Source organism: Pararge aegeria, chromosome 7 (genome assembly GCF_905163445.1).
Source record: "Pararge aegeria chromosome 7, ilParAegt1.1, whole genome shotgun sequence".
Lineage (NCBI taxonomy): Eukaryota > Metazoa > Arthropoda > Insecta > Lepidoptera > Nymphalidae > Pararge > Pararge aegeria.
The window spans coordinates 7,848,029-7,864,676 of record NC_053186.1 but is presented as its reverse complement, the minus strand read 5'-3'; the positions used below and the strand labels follow the sequence as shown (position 1 = coordinate 7,864,676).

The 16,648-nt window shown below is 34.7% G+C and overlaps 1 protein-coding gene and 3 non-coding genes across 8 annotated transcripts in view; 2 read left to right on the top strand and 2 right to left on the bottom strand.

Annotated features, from left to right (window-relative positions):
- Window positions 1–16,648, bottom strand: part of LOC120624859 (neurobeachin) — a 619,299-nt gene that overhangs the window by 295,778 nt on the left and 306,873 nt on the right. For all 5 annotated transcript variants that reach the window (XM_039891595.1, XM_039891597.1, XM_039891596.1 and 2 more), the window contains exon 4: window positions 274–374. In XM_039891595.1, the coding sequence (XP_039747529.1) occupies window positions 274–374 (101 nt within the window). The remainder of the gene's footprint in view (window positions 1–273; window positions 375–16,648) is intronic.
- Window positions 7,599–7,671, bottom strand: Trnaa-agc. Its single transcript has one exon. It is a non-coding gene; the product is annotated as a tRNA-Ala (tRNA).
- On the top strand, window positions 10,295–10,367 carry Trnaa-agc. The gene has a single exon. It is a non-coding gene; the product is annotated as a tRNA-Ala (tRNA).
- Trnaa-agc lies at window positions 11,908–11,980 on the top strand. Its single transcript has one exon. It is a non-coding gene; the product is annotated as a tRNA-Ala (tRNA).

Here is a 16,648-nt window from a genome sequence, read left to right as displayed (position 1 = left end):
TGTATCATCCTACTAATATTATAAATGCGAAAGTTTGTGAGTATGGATGTATGGATGGATGTATGTATCAACTAAAATAATGACAACTTACTAACTCAGTATACCAAGTAAAATAATAAGGGTACATAGTAACATCATTATACTAACATCATAATCATAGAGGCTAGCTATCTGATCTATTCTCGCTAGGGTCCGCTAGTATTAAATAAGGGCCTGCTAAATAAATAAAATAATAACAAATTCAAAAATACTCTATAGATAAATCTAACTTACCCATTTACCGTTGACTGCTTTCATGGCGTTGAAAAGCTGCTTGAGCTCTTTTACTGTGACGCTGTAGCTCGCAAGCACACCCAGCATTTCTATCAGTAGGTCTGGGGACAAACAGAAATTTATTTACACGATTAAAAAAGAATTAAAGATTACTCCTATATTCGCTCCTAAAAAAAAGACCATCTCTTTTTTATTCTTATATATAAGTGATTAGAAAAAATGTGTCCTTCCTGTTATCACGATTTAACGTTGAATTAATTCGCAGTGTAATGTGGGGCAGGATTAAAAGAATATGGAAATTCTTATAATCTTTTTGTTTCAACTGATAAAATACGGTCTTCACACATGCATCAACATATTTTTTTTGTTTCATTATCGAAAATTAACCTATTAGAGACAGAAATCTTTCCCGCATGAAAATGCCTATATCAGGAGACCCAGCTCATCCATAACCAAGGTGGAAACTTTTACAAAGCATATTTAAGTTTTGAAAAGTGGCTGTGCGTATGTTGTGGGTGTGCATGTAAAGCAAATGGAATAATTGAGAAGAACCGAGAGAATATGAAATATCACACATATAATTCATTATTCAATTCCAAACAATCGATAGCTTTATGATTGGTATAATTTAGCTCGGCAAACCACCCCACTATCATAATAATCAATATAACAAGAATATTATATGAAAACACAAGCATTCCCATTACGACTAATACAATAGACGCCCCGGCCATGTGAACTGGATCATTTGCATAATAGAATCGGCCTCGTTCCATACATATCGCGTAACGTTATTCCGTATTGGTGTTGCCAGGGATCGAGATTATCGCAAAACGACCCAATTTGAGGAGATCTTTAAAGATTTAAGCAACTAAAGATGTGCCGACAAGACCGTTGAAGACGCCTAAAGTAAGTTAAGTGGTGATAATGCGACACTATAACTAGAACGATGGCCCTAATCTGCTATTTAGCCATCTGCGATTTTTATGTTAATAAACGTACAAAGGCCTAAGCATTTTAGAATCATCTGTTTTTAGATACTCTACCGCCTCCGATTCGGAAGGCAGATTCTACCGAAAATCCGACAAGAAACTAAGCAGCTGATCTTTTCCGTAAATCAAAGAACATATGAGTAATTGCAAACAACCTAAAATCATATTAAAAGTTCAGACCTTCCAAATATTTTGTTTATCGGAGCGGAATATACAAATGTTAAGCAAGGTAACACAAAATACGAAAGTTTTTTTCTTGTTTTTTTATTTCACTGAGAGTAAGCCCTTAACTGCACTCTTACCTGGTAGTAGTAAGTGATGATGTCAGTCTAAGCGGGCTAACCTGTTAGGGAGTATCGTAGTGACATCCCTAATCGGTATCTTCGCGACATCACAACGGAACACTAAATCGCTTAGCGGCACGTCTGTGTCGGTAGGATGGTAATTAGCCACGACCCGAGCCTCCTACCAGACTACTATATTATTATATTCATTTAGAGAATGTCGTTTCTATGGTTTTTGTTCAGACCACAGTACTCAAAGATCTTCAATAAATAGGACCAACCTTAAAATGACAAAATAATACGTCATTAACAATAAATAAACAATAATAAATTACGTTGAATTTGCACCCTCTATATAAACGCAGTTGAAAAGAACTTCGAAAATTTACGGTTTATATTGTATCAAATTTGCAGACCTATTCAGTCACACAACCTATCTCAAAGCATAGACCATCATCAGTACATAGACATCAGTTAATATAATACAATAGTATACTTAATGCAGTACTGAATTCCTCGATTATTTCATGTTTCTAAAACTATTAACTAATTAATTAACTTTTTTTTTCGTATTATTAAAACGCGTGGTTTCAATTCGGGGCGAAAAAGTACCGAAAATGTACAAATAGTCGGGAATAATCTCGTGTTACAACTGGCAACATTGTTCCCGACACTAAACGATCGCGCCGCAAAATTAGGTATTCGCATCTAATTAACAATTCAAGTGAAACATTCATCGGAATACCCAAATTGTAGAACTGATGCGGTGAGGTAACTAATGGGGTGCAAGGCAAGTCTAAAGCCTAGTTCACACTAGGTTTAAGTAAAAAATATAATTGAGACACCTTTCGTTGTCTCGTCTAGTCTCCATGTTACGATATGAAATTCTGAGTCATCTTCGCAGTCCATCTTGCGAGACGTTGTTTTATATTCTCTTTAATGCCAATTCCAATCGAGATACTTAAGAGGTACTGATTTTTAGTTTCGCAACGGGATATGTTCTATAGACATGTCTACGTAGGCAACTATAAACACGTCTTAGAAATAAAAAATGTCTGTTAGTAAATTGTAGGCTTCAAGGCGGGCTTAGACGTTCATTCGAGGACTTTTTTGTTTTAAGTATTAGACGTGGAATAAAAACAGCGATCATTACAATAAATAATGTTTTTTTTGTCTCCTTATTTTTATAGTTTATTCAGTCATGAGCAGGATACTATCATCAGTACCTATATCATATTAGATTTCTGGATTCCTTTATTAAACAAATGTTTTTTTTTTTGTTATCACGCGTAAAAACAAAAAAATGTGTGTGACAAAATCAGATTTTGTTTTTGTCACACACATAGTTTTAAATGTTTAAAACTAAACGTAAACTATTTCAGCGCTAGTAATATTGTATTTGCTTTTTGCCTGCACGTAGAAAGGTAATATACATAGTAAGACACTTTCTCATTTGAATATACTGTGTTGACTGGTGCCGCGGCCGGTTTGACATAAATGGTGTTCAAGTACGTACTCTCATTACACACGACAATGGGTGAGACTTGAATACAATTTGTTCACCACTTTTTCAGCTTAAAGAGTCACGAAATAAAATTATACGTTGTAGCGATAAAACCGACCCACACACGGTTGTATAACTGGGTCCATTTTAAATGAGCGCTTTGAAACTAACATAGGTTGTCCTCTATGATATTGAGTATACAATCCTCATTATTGATTCATACGAAAATTTTAATCGAATAGTGAACTCAAGCTTTGCGGCGGCTAATGGGCTGTGAGAATATAATGTAACTTGGTACAAATTAAATTGAGCTCTCTGAAAATAAGCAGCAAAATACAAATACACGAGTTTTACGTATTAACTTCAACAAAGACGGATTAATTGTGAATATGATGATAAAGTTTTGAGATCATTATGTTTTATAAATACTTTGTACTCATTACGAATGTTTAAACTTCTAATCCCTTTTTAGTGTCTCCCTCCTGTTTTCCAAGAAATCACTTGACTGATTTCGATGCAATTTTATTAAACCGTAGCGCTAATATTTTAAAAGCAGGTAGAATAAATTGTGTGCTGCATTTATAATTGAAACGATGGCATGAACCAAAAAAATAATCCAATTAAAGGAAACATAGAGAGCGCAACGATTTTCTGCGTAAGTCCCATTGGTTTGAATGGTCACTACAATTATATTCTTAACTTCTAATCTTGCAATTAGCTTTGAAATGAGTATGCAATTTCGTCCCACATTCATAGCTATGACACTCCCTCTTTTACGTTGGTGTTATTAATCAAATTAAAGAAGGAAGGCAAAAACCGCAATCGGCTTATTAAGTTTCGAAAGTAGCAGTCTGTAACTTCGGTTATTAACTAGCATTTAATTCAAGCTTGGCTGTTTAAATTTGAAATGGAATTTAAGATATAAACTTATATAAGACCCAGACAACACCCACGAACTTTGCGCATTCAGTGCCAGGATATCATGACCTCATGGGAATCATGGCGGAGTCGCGCCAATGCATCTTTAAGTGCATTGCTTTCCACACACAGCATTACATCCTTGCAAAATTGAGGGAAATAGCATTTGAGATCCAGACTACGCTTACATGCTGTGTTCAGTACAAGGCAATCATGATTAATGATGAGGCATTATTCGACAACAATGGCCCACATTCTGGGTGGTGCTATTACGTAGGCTGCGACGTTGCGCGAATGCATTCAATCAGTTTACTGCATCACGTTCAGACTAAATTAGTGAAAATTATCTACAAATACCAGTACGTGCATAGCAACAGATATACCAAACCAATGCTATTAACGGAACGAAGCAGATATAATTTGTGTGTTTCTGGGGGCATTTAGAAAAGGCCACCACGACCACACCTGTGGAAAAGTATAATTTAGTATAAGTATCATATATATTAGGTAATTATTATTTCAATAATAACCAAAATTTCAGTGTTTATATTAAATTCAACTGAAAAAACACAATCGTTAACAAGCTAAACAAGCTAAATTAGGAGAACTTATCATTATTTGATAGCTTATATTTTACACATCATTATGTAAAAGTGAGCTATAATTTATTTTGTATAATGTACCCGCGTAATATTTTGAAATAGCCTTTCCTTGCCTACGGATATTACTCATAGTTTAGGATTAAGATAACTGCAAACTTTCAATTCCATGATTGAAATCAGTTTTTTAGAGCCAAATTAGTCATCACTGGAACAACATAATTTTCCAAAAAGCCTAGCCGGAACTCGAACACGTGACCTTCGTAATCATCAAACCTAATTGTTTTTCTCGTTTATTTGTACTGTACCAGAAAAGTTAAACCTTATGGAACCGAAGTTTTGTTACCAAATGTTGGGACTATTCATGTATTAGTAATTTTCGTGCAAGACTTAATTTATAAAAATAACATCGTATTTTCCACAAGGAAATGTCTCTTTACAACTTCATTAGCAAAACCAACATTGTTTCAGGAGACCTATTTCTAGTTTCAAAATTTTAGTTTTCCTTAAAGTATTTATTATCTGGCTTTATAAAGCACTTTGTATGCGCAAATCGGATAGTAATTAGGAAACGGTACAGATCCTTATGATGCTTGGTAGTTCGATTGCTTGGTAGTTCGATTCTGACAGCCGAGTGGCGCAGTGGGCAGCGACCCTGCTTTCTGAGTCCAAGGCCGTGGGTTCGATTCCCACAACTGGAAAATGTTGGTGTGATGAACATGAATGTTTTTCAGTGTCTGGGTGTTTATCTGTATATATGTATGTGTATTATATTCATAAAAATATTAATCAGCTATCCTAGTACCCATAACACAAGCTACGCTTACTTTGGGGCTAGATGGCGGTGTGTGTATTGTCGTAGTATATTTATTTATTTATTTATTTATTTATTTATTGTAAAACGGCGACTGCGCAACTAGATCGAATAGTTTATGTATCCAATCTCTAAATAGGTTATAGGATAGGCTGGTTGAAAAGAATACTAGCGACGGCTTATAGTAGGTATCCATGAACCGATGGGGTATTACAGTATAAACTTTTAGTTTAAAGTTTTCTGGGATTAATACTTTCGGAAAAGTACGCATACACGGTGACAACCTGACATTAGCTGTGTGATAATAAATAAATAAATAAATATACTACGACAATACACACATCGCCATTAAGCCCCAAAGTAAGCGTAGCTTGTGTTATGGGAACTAAGATGACTGATGAACATTTTTTTTAATGAATAATATACATAAATACTTATAAAATACATATAAACACCCAGAAACTGAAAAACAATCCTGTTCATCACAAAAAAAAATTCCAGTTGCGTTGGAATCGAACTCAGAAAGCAGGGTCGCTGCCCACTGCGGTATAATATTATAAGAAATATATGATTGTACCTAAATGGATGCAAAATACAAAAGTGACGACATATCAAGTACACAAGTACAAATTAAGTACAAGTGGGTACCATATTGTAGTGGCCTAGTACCCCCTTTCGAAATGATTTTGATAATACAGCGATGTGTTTATTCTCTGAACTGGAATGCTACTGAAATAATATGAATACATCGGTGCGGTACACGTTCTGTCATTCGTATGCCGTACCGAACACAATAGGCGCAAATGAGCTCCTCAGTTACGACAGCCAGAGTCACGTCGCCATTGTTTCAAATTAAACATACATGCCCTCATAATGACTCTTAATTATCTTGTTTACTCTTTATCCAAAAGTATTTGAGCCTTTCAGAGTATAGCAAGCAAAAACTACAAGTCACGAATCTTCTTACGACATGCCTATGCCTAAAGTCGTCTTAAAAAAAAAATAATGGTATATAACATCTTCTTACATTCTTTCATTACCTTAAAAGTTATAGTAGGTATAAATATTGTTTTCATGCATAAAATATGCTAAGAGTGTTCCTAATTTTAAGTTTGTAGATAAGAAAGTAGGTATTTTGGTTCATCCTTTTTTCGCGCAGCAACGGAGCATTTGAATGCCGCGACTTTTCTATACAGAGATAGTAAAACCAGAGGGATTGCTTAATTTTTATCTCGAGGACTGAGGAGATGATGGAAAGAGCTTTGTTCGGAGTATCCCTACGTTATCTAGTCAGCAACGAGCACGAGAGATGGAGCAATGGACGATTGAAACAAAATGCTAGAATGGCGATGCTGCACTCGAAAACGCACGATGGTAGACAGACAACATAAAACAAGTAGCACGGAGTCGCTGGATACAAGCGGCACAAAACAGTAGCGGGTGGAAATCTCTACTACAAGGCCCATGTTGTTTGATCAAAAGCATAAATATGGGGACGCATTCAGAAATGGGAACGATGAAATTTTAAGTGAGGGGACTAGATATTTAAGAGTTTCGGTTAATTCAAAGCGGTTCTCTGATTCGTATCAGATGTAGTAAACACAAGCGTTCTAATACATCGCTATAAAAACAGAGTAATATTTCCTGACACGTCATAAATTATTAAAATTTTGCTTACCTACTATAAAATACTAAAACAGTGGAACGCGTAGAACTAATTTTAACGCAGCTAAGTTAAATAATTGCAGACTTCACGTTATTTAATTAATTAACTGAAAATGCTCAGCATGTGAGAGATTTTACTAACGGCACAGAGAGTTATTTATTAAAGGCAAATAAATCGTGTCTGTAGTTCACATCCCACCTCGTATTTTCTCATGGATACCAGGAGAACATAAATCAATAAGAATATAATGAATAGTTCTGTCCGGTTAATATCCCACCCCTCGCGTCTAATTCTCAGGACTACAAGGGAAACATCAACAATCAAGATGTTAAGTTGAAACTTGAGAGACTTAAACTGATAATAAGAATAATATTATGTACTGGTCTCTTGAAAATTGTTCTTAACTTACAGACGTACATATAAATTCAGCACAAAAATAACCATTTTGTAATAGCAAATCATTTTAATGATTTTAGACTCACTTAAAAAAACACTATTTAACGTTATGATATTTCCGAAATACTCTGTGACAAAAATATTACAAGTGTTGGAGGCGCCGGGTATCGATCCCGGTACCTCTCGCATGCTAAGCGAGCGCTCTACCATCTGAGCTACGCCCCCGTCGTCTCTGAGTGGTGAATATTATAACAGCATTACGCTCTAAAGCCTTCGCAACTCGTGCAGCTGCGAGCTAACATTGGAACAATACAATTTCCCGATTGCAAGTTACAGCAGAACTGACGTTTCGCGTAATAGCGTTCCATCCACAAATCCATTTCAATGCATTATGTTTGTCTGTTATATTATGAAGATTTCCAACTTATAATTAAAGAACAAACTATAAATAAATCCAAGTTAGTAGCTGTCCTGAGGCAGCGGTGCGCGATGTGGTGGCGAAGTGGAAGTTTTTGCGTGCCATTCTCAGTTAAGGTCAAGTTCCGGTAAAGACTTACGATTAAGCGATTTGGTATAATACTGCGCAGATACCGATACTGGGATGGGTTCTATAAAATCTTGTTCCGCACGCTAATTTGTCTTCCAATAATAATAATAAATCTTTCCTCATGATCTAATCCTGAGAAATCAGATGTGCTACACCATTTCAGTTGCACGCGGACAACAGCTTATATTGTAGATGACATTGATCAGTACACATAGACTCGTAACATACAATTAATTTAATCTGAGATAGCGTGGCTTTTGCGCTAACACATTTTCAAAAAAGGGGAATTATATTGGAATTGATGAATTTTGTAAAAAGTAAACAGTAAGAAGTTAACAGTAAATTTAACTTAATGTTCATGAAAGATTTAGGATTAAAGTAGCTCATTATTATGAATAAATAAATTAAATACACTTTATTGTACACCAAAACATAAAATAATAAATTACAAGAATTAGAATCAACAAATATTACTATGTATAATAGGCCTATCGCTAAAAAGCTATTTCTACCAGGCAACCTAGCAAAGTTAATAATTGCATTATAGGGTAATGGTGTATATAAAAAAATACATAACTAATGTCTATTTATATAACATCATAACTCCTTAGCTTTTAGCCTATCTACAGTGCACTTACTCTCTCTATAGTAAAACTGCCTGAGGCGAGGACAACAAGACCGATATTAAAACTGCCTCCGTACGAACTACGCCTTTCACTTTGATCAACATCTATCGGTTATTATACAATTTGCCAGAATAATACAAGAAAACAGAAAATATTAATTCTATTACTATATTAAGTTATCCTTTTTTAACTAACATTGATAATATACAGAAATCTAGTATACAAAAATATACAAAATTTCATAAATGTACAGGAATTCAGTGTGAGGGGGCGTTCTTACTTTCTAATCTTACGTAAATTCTCGCAATTGAATCCCAAATATTCATTAAACATTAATTGGTGACGATGTTACTTCAGTCCCATGGCGCCTAGTTAACACAAAGCTAGAACTTACTTTACCTGCCTTAAACTTTTTAATAAGGAATTCACCCATTTGAAATCTTCGTCTTCTTGAAGTAGACAAGCATAGAGATAGGAAAATGAAAAATCTAAAGTCATCATGATCATCATATCAACCGATTGACGTCCACTGACGGACATAGGTCTTTTGTAGGGAGTTCCAATTACCACGTTCTTGTGCTTCTTGGGACCAGCAGCTCCGTGCGACTCTTTTGATATCGTCTGTTCACCTCTTCGAGGGTATACCAACGCTGCGTTTACCGGTGTGAACTAGCCATTCTAGCAAGATCGATCAGGTCCTCGAGCTATGTGGGCCCGCCCATCACCACTTTAGCTTCGCTATTTCATGTCAATTATTCGTACCTTTGGTTCTTCTACTTCTCCTCATTTTTGATTTAATCACGAAAAGATACTCCGGGCAAAACTCTCTTCATCGCCCGTTATGTGACTCTGAGCTTTCTTACGAGACCAATAGTCGTAAGTTACTGAAAATACGCATTATTCGACGACATTATACGAAGACTTTAGTCTTCAGGCACTGAGGTATTTTGGACGAAAGATGACACGGAGTTTCTCCAACGCTGCCCATTCGAGTTATATTTGGCGGATAACCGCGTTCTTGAAATACGTATGGGTACGTATTCCTCGACAATTATGAGTGCAGTGTTCGCAACGATTAATGGTTGAAGCGGAACAGGGGCATAATACACACAATCTTCGTCCTGCTCATTATCATTCGTAGACCCATTGTTAAGAAACTCTGCTGAGGTCGTTGAGCATCGTATTAAGGTCTTCCAGAGCCTGGTAAACAGCTTCGGCGACATAATATCTCCACTTCACACTCCTCGCTGCAATTGGATTGGTCTCGTAGTCTAATTCTGTAAACAAAGAAGTGGTAGGAAGAACGACATAGAGGCATTTTTTGGACAAAGACTGCAATACTTGGACATAACGGTAGTCAGTTCGGCATCTCTGCAGTGACCTTAACACAGCCCAAGTTTCCACTGAAAAGGCTTTCTTATAGTCCAAAAACGCAAAGTGGCCGATTACACTCTTCAATAACGATACCTAAACAGAAATTGGGTATTCAGTTTTGAGTTTCGTCCTAAGATAAGCCTAATTTCTTAAGCAATTTTACTTGGAATTGTTTTAATGTTTCGCTCCGGCAGTCGAATGAAAGGTCATACATGACTTGAATTTTGCTAGATATATCACGTACATTAAGTGAAGGTTATATTTTAACAGTGCGATTCAAAATTTTAAGTAATTACGTACAGGGGGCGTAGCTCAGATGGTAGAGCGCTCGCTTAGCATGCGAGAGGTACCGGGATCGATACCCGGCGCCTCCAATTTTTATTTTGTATTTTAATACAACACTCCTACTTGTATATATCTAGAACAAATATTTAAATATAATGGATACACAGATAGGCCTACATAAATGTATAATATTTACGCCTTAAACATCCGTTAGTGGTGCTTGTAGCCATGCACTAGTTTATTAGCTTGTATTTCGTTATTTTTTACAACTACCGTGGCAAACATTTAAATCATCGGTATCGGTACAAAAATCATTAAGAGCTAAAACTATGGACATCTAAGAAATTATGAAAGGTGGCACTTTAACTGAGCCATCCTGACTACTTTTGGTGGCACCTCTTACACTAATATGAAGTCCTGGTAGCCATGTGACAAAAATACAACCCTTCAGAAAAGCCAACCCCAGCTGATTGTTGAGTTTTTTATAGCCGTAAAAAGTTTCCGGTTGAATAAGCGGACGATATTCAAAAACCCAGATGTTGTCTTGCCGGGTAATATCGAAATACTTCTAGCGTGCGATGTCACCCTGGTGCTCCTGGGAATATTAAAATTTTGGGTGAGTTATAGAAATAACAAACGTGACCAAGTCGGAGAAATCTCTTACGCAATCAATATACTATATCGTATAAAATATTGGTACTAGGTGGACCGGTGTTCTGCCTTTACTTGATAAATCAAACCAAAATATCTATAAAGCTTTACGAGAATTAGGGTTATTTTATAATTGTTAGGTTAGGTTAGCCTTTATTATTATTACCTTATTTGCATCCTTATGACTTTCGTAACATTTAATTTCCGTTTAAAGCACTTGTTATCCAGCGTTATAGAAACTACCTTATATATGAACTATATAAAAACCTAAACCTAACCAAACGCGATTTAGAAATTTTGCGGTAAAATTTTCCGGCAGTTTGGTTTAATGCTGTTCTGTACCAAAAACATGTGCCTTACTTTTAGAGATAGATTCTACTAAGTGTTGTAGTCCTGGTATATATGAGAGTCAGAAACGGCTAAGGAAACTACCATATTTTTTTAACTAGAATGCAACAACCGGCTAAGTGCGAGTTGGTCTTAAAAATTGTTCCGTAACAAGCTGCAATATGAAAATTTGAAGTATTCAAAAGTAACGTTATTCGTTATATTCATAAATTTATGCCGTTATTGTTGCATCAGTAGCTCAGATGGTAGAGCGCTGCCTGTCGCAAGCCTGTCGTGAGATATGTTATCACCCTGCCGACCAAATTGGGACGAATTATAAATTCCCAAATTCGGGAATCTAACGGGAAAATTTCCGCTGAGCGCACCATATCGCACATCGCTGCACTAGGATGGTCGTCTAGATAAGGGATTTATGTATAGTTTGACCTTAAAATAAATTAGAAATCTTCAAATAACATCATACTTCATAGATGGAGATGGATTAGTGGATGGAACGCAATTACGCCAAACGTCAGTTCTGCTGTAACTTGCAATTGTGAAATTGTATTGTTCCAATGTTAGCTCGCAGCTGCACGAGTTGCGAAGGCTTTGGAGCGTAATGCTGTTATAATATTCACGACTCAGAGCAACGGGGGCGTAGCTCAGATGGTAGAGCGCTCGCTTAGCATGCGAGAGGTACCGGGATCGATACCCGGCGCCTCCAACTATAGTTTGTTATACAATTTCAAGTAACATTTTTTGAAAAACTCTCTTATTTTTCAGATAATAAATAGACTATTTGTTACTGACAAATATTCTTTTCAGTATAATAATATATATATATATATATATATATATATAATAAACATCCCTTTAGTCCCATCACATCAGTTGCAAATATATTTAATATTAGTTGTTCGGAATGAGTCCATGAGACGTTCCATTTTTAATACAAATTGTATATACCAATCTATTGGCGGTATAAATATAGTTTTAGGAAACATATCATCCAAATTACCAAAAAACTTAATTGATTTATATAATGTAGCGGTAAACTAAATATAATTAGTGGCTTTAACAGAGCGGCATAGTCGCATTGACGACTTTAAATAAAGATTAAAAAAAAAAAAAAAAAAGTTACATAAATAATTATTAACATTTCTGTTCTCCTTTTTTTTCCTGGGAACAAAATGCAAGGGGTGGGATTTGTTAAGTCAACACTTATTTTTCTCATCCTATGCAGCTATGTGCTCCTTGTATCCCTGAGATAAAATAGCGTCTTACCTTTTAATCTTCTTATTTTCTGTCTCAAAATAAATATAATTAAAACCCTAGTTTCGTGGAAGGGTTAAAATCATTCTCACATAAACCAGGCTTTTAGAACACCGTAAGAGGTGGGCCAAAAGGATGAAGGAATGAAAAGAGAAAGTATAGTTATCTATCGAGTTACAGTATTTGAGTGGTTGCTTTTATGGGTCTGTGATGTCTCTAAATTAAAAAAGTTCATTTTTATACTGTTTCTTACTATGCTCTTTGTGTTCTTTAGAATAATTTGAAAAAGATGAGAGCAGAGTTCAACAAGGAATCCAAATTCTCTAGGAACAAAAAAAATAAACAAATTGATAAAAGAAGTTTTTGAAATTAAAACATTCGGCGTAATGGTATAACCTTTTCTCACGTAAACTAGGGTGTCAGAAAACTCTAAGATATTTGCTATGGGAATCGAGGGAACTGAGTGAACGTAAACGATATTCTTGGTCGTATTATTCGTAGGGGATTCGCTTGTGACACCAGAGTTGAATTGGAAAATTTCATCCTTTAAGTTTCTGTTCTCCTTGTATCTTTGAGAATAAATTATGTACGATGTGAAGTTTACATCTGCTTAGTTTTTTTTTTTAATATTTGTTTACATAAATTGGTCATGGAAAAGATAAAACGAAAAATATTCCGCGGAAGGATTAAGTTGCATAGGACGAAATAAATAATATTATGTAACTTTACACAACAGAGGCAGAATGGAACACACGGCAGAGGGGTTTAAATTTTCTCACATGAACTAGGATGACATAAAAATAAAAGATGTTTGCATCGGATCCAAGCCAGCGAAGCAACATAAAGTTTGATTGATCATAAGGCTTCGTTTAAGGACACGAGTTTCTATCTTAAGCATATGTTGACCGGTATATGAAGACATATTTTAGCTCAATGTCGGTTTTTCAAAAAAGTTATATTAATTTAGTATCCTTTTAATATTCCATCCTCTAACTCTCTGTGTATGTGTATTCTTAAATAATACAATTTTAGATGCGAGTTAAATACTTGTTTAGGTGTTCAAATTTTCAAATATTTAACATAAGTATTTATGAAGGGTTAGAATATATGTCTCATGGACTACTAGGGAGATAGAAAACTGTAAGAGATGAATTGAAGGCAAAAGGGGATTGAGGGTAGCAATGAGGCAGTGATGTTTTTTTTATATTTTTATATTTCTGAGAATAGATTTCATAGGATGTAAACTACACGCCTGTTATTGTTATGAGTAGGGGAACATTTAATATAAGTTCTCAAGGCTTATTAGTAAAAACAACTTCGCACAATAATCGAAAATAAAAAATAAAGGTTCGAAACAAGAAAAAAACCAGCCTTTTAATGTTTGAATTTAATGGTGAAAAGGTGGTAACTTTGTTTTATATCGGTTCTTGAATTGTTATGGTTGTTATATATATACTTTTATTATCCGTACTTAGCTAAAAAATCTTCTAAGGGTTATACAAAAATTGGAAATAAGTTTTGCAATAGAATAAAAGCAGAAGCAAGGTGTGGCGGAAGTGCTTATATTTCTTATATAAACAAGAAAGACAGAAACTTGTAAGATGTTAGGCAAAAAGAGATCAAGGCAGGGAACAGAATGTATCCGTAATGTTTTAATATCTATTCATACAAGGGTTGAAGCATTTATTACACCAACAATGACAACAAAAAAAAAGATTCCAAAGAACTGACCAGACCAGTGTTGACGACTTTACATTTGCGATATTGATCTGCTCACGACATCATAAAAAAGGTTATTGTCCTGTTTATAGTTTCAATAAAGTTGAACCACCAATAGAATTCATCGAATAAATTAACAACGACAACAAATCGAAATATATTCAGTTTAAAAAAAAATTCGAGGAATCTAATTAATTACGTAAAAAAAACACGGATTTTTTATGACATTACAAAATAACTTCAATTCCGTTCTAAACGTAAAAAAGCTCGATACAGCCCGACAATGAATTATCATCGATTTGTATTTACTTTTCACTCTTCTAAATAAAATAAACTAAGTCATAGTCGGAGAATAAAGTAATAACTCCACATCTGTTTGAAATCACTTCTTCTAAGGCTGGGATTACACCTGTGAGTTTTACTTACGTAAGTCAATTATTGAAGTCACTTACGATTAATTTACAAATGTTAACAACTTTGTAAGCTAGTTATAGAGACTTACAGCTGACTTTAGTAAACAGTACAGATGTAATCCCAGGCTAATATTTGTATTCACATTTTATCGAAGTGGTGGTGGTGGTATATAATGTACAATATATTGTGTACCTATACCGCAAGTATTATATAAGACCTAATACTTTTCTGTTTTCTATTATATCGACATCGTAAAGGAACGTCATTTTTCATCCGAATTCGATCTGTAAAAAAACCATTAATTTAAATTTTTTAATTTCCCAAAAATCTTTCATAACATAAACTAGGAAAGTATAAAAGCTATTATCTCTTGCCGTCATACACTCTGCGTACCTATTGTACTCTGTTACCCTTATACGTCTCTGCCATGATTATGGCGTCTTTTTATTTTGCCACGACACCTTTCTTTAAGAAAACCGGGTCACTGTGCTTTCGGTTTTTATGACGGGGTGTAGACATTATTAGGCAGAGTCTACCACTATTACAATTCCTTGTAGGATTATTTTATTGCGGGAACATCACGGAACGACAACTGAACGTATTATAATATTTAGAAACAAATTCCATTCCCATCATCTGGATAGCTAATATTATGCAACCATCCTTGATGCCATATCTCGTACTTACAAATAGTAGTGGTTACGATTCGGTGTTGTTTGGGTAAACAAATTTCTTCAAAGCCCAAAACATAACACCATTGGTGGCTCCGAATGTTCATGGATGACAATATTCATTTAACATCAGATACCCCGATTGCTCGTCCATCCATAGAGCTTTACTAGAGGTAATTAAAGGCTACCTGTAAGGGTTACAGCATTAACACTGAAATGTTGTGTAAACAAATTATCTGTTGCCACAACCCTCACAATTTATATTATTATGTCGTATAATACGAAGATATAGCAAAATAACTGGTGAAGTGCTTATAAACATTATGAGTTTCGGATTCAGGGTTCAGAGAAAACTTGTTAAAGCGAAACTAAAACCAAGAATTATTTGAAACAAAATCTATCAAAATTTACATGAATAAATATCAAAACACAACTCGTTATAGTAATGAGATTCTAAAGAAATATTTAAATTCTTTCACATTTACAAACTACGTACTCGTATATACGAATATGTCGCCGCGGCGGCTGAGCGGACTTTTATTTGAACAATAAAATTTAATAACTTTTACTCGCAAGTTATTCTTGTAACGTTAATTAATCAAGTAAAACCCTTATATAATCAAGTCAAATGATTTGATGTTGGATTTGGTAATGTTAATCAAATAACAATTACGATTTGTGAGTTCTACGCTGTAACAACAGATGGCAACATCAGACATAAAATGATCCTAATGAATTTTATGTCTGATTGACATTCAGATCTAAAATAAATTTTATCATCATTTTATTAATGATTTCAATGTAATTCAATTAATGTAATTTAATTGCCAATTACTTATATTTAATAAATAAGTAAGATTATATTTTGGAAAAACTTGCAGCTCCGTTTCAATAGATGGCGGCACTAGTTATGAAATTTTGATAACTCAATAAATAAATAATAAATAAATAAAGTGAAGCGGGACATTTATTTTTAGGATATTATAAAAACGATAAAAAACGTTAGTAGAATTTCAGCTTTTTCTTAGAAGAAGTTTGTGTTCCTTGGCTATATCTTATCCTTCACATGTATACCAGGGAATAAGAAAGCACAGGAAGCTTTAAAATAAACACACCCGCTTTGTACATTAGAAACTACTCTGTAATGTACGGGGTAGCTTTTTATTGAGGTGTGAATTTACTGTCGGGAGCGCAAGGGTGAACCCTACAAATAAAAGGGCGTGTCAATATCAGCCATTTATACCAGGCGGTTATGGACTACAAGAAGGTAAGGTTATAAAGATTGAAAAGTAATGTTTAAACACGGATATACTTAC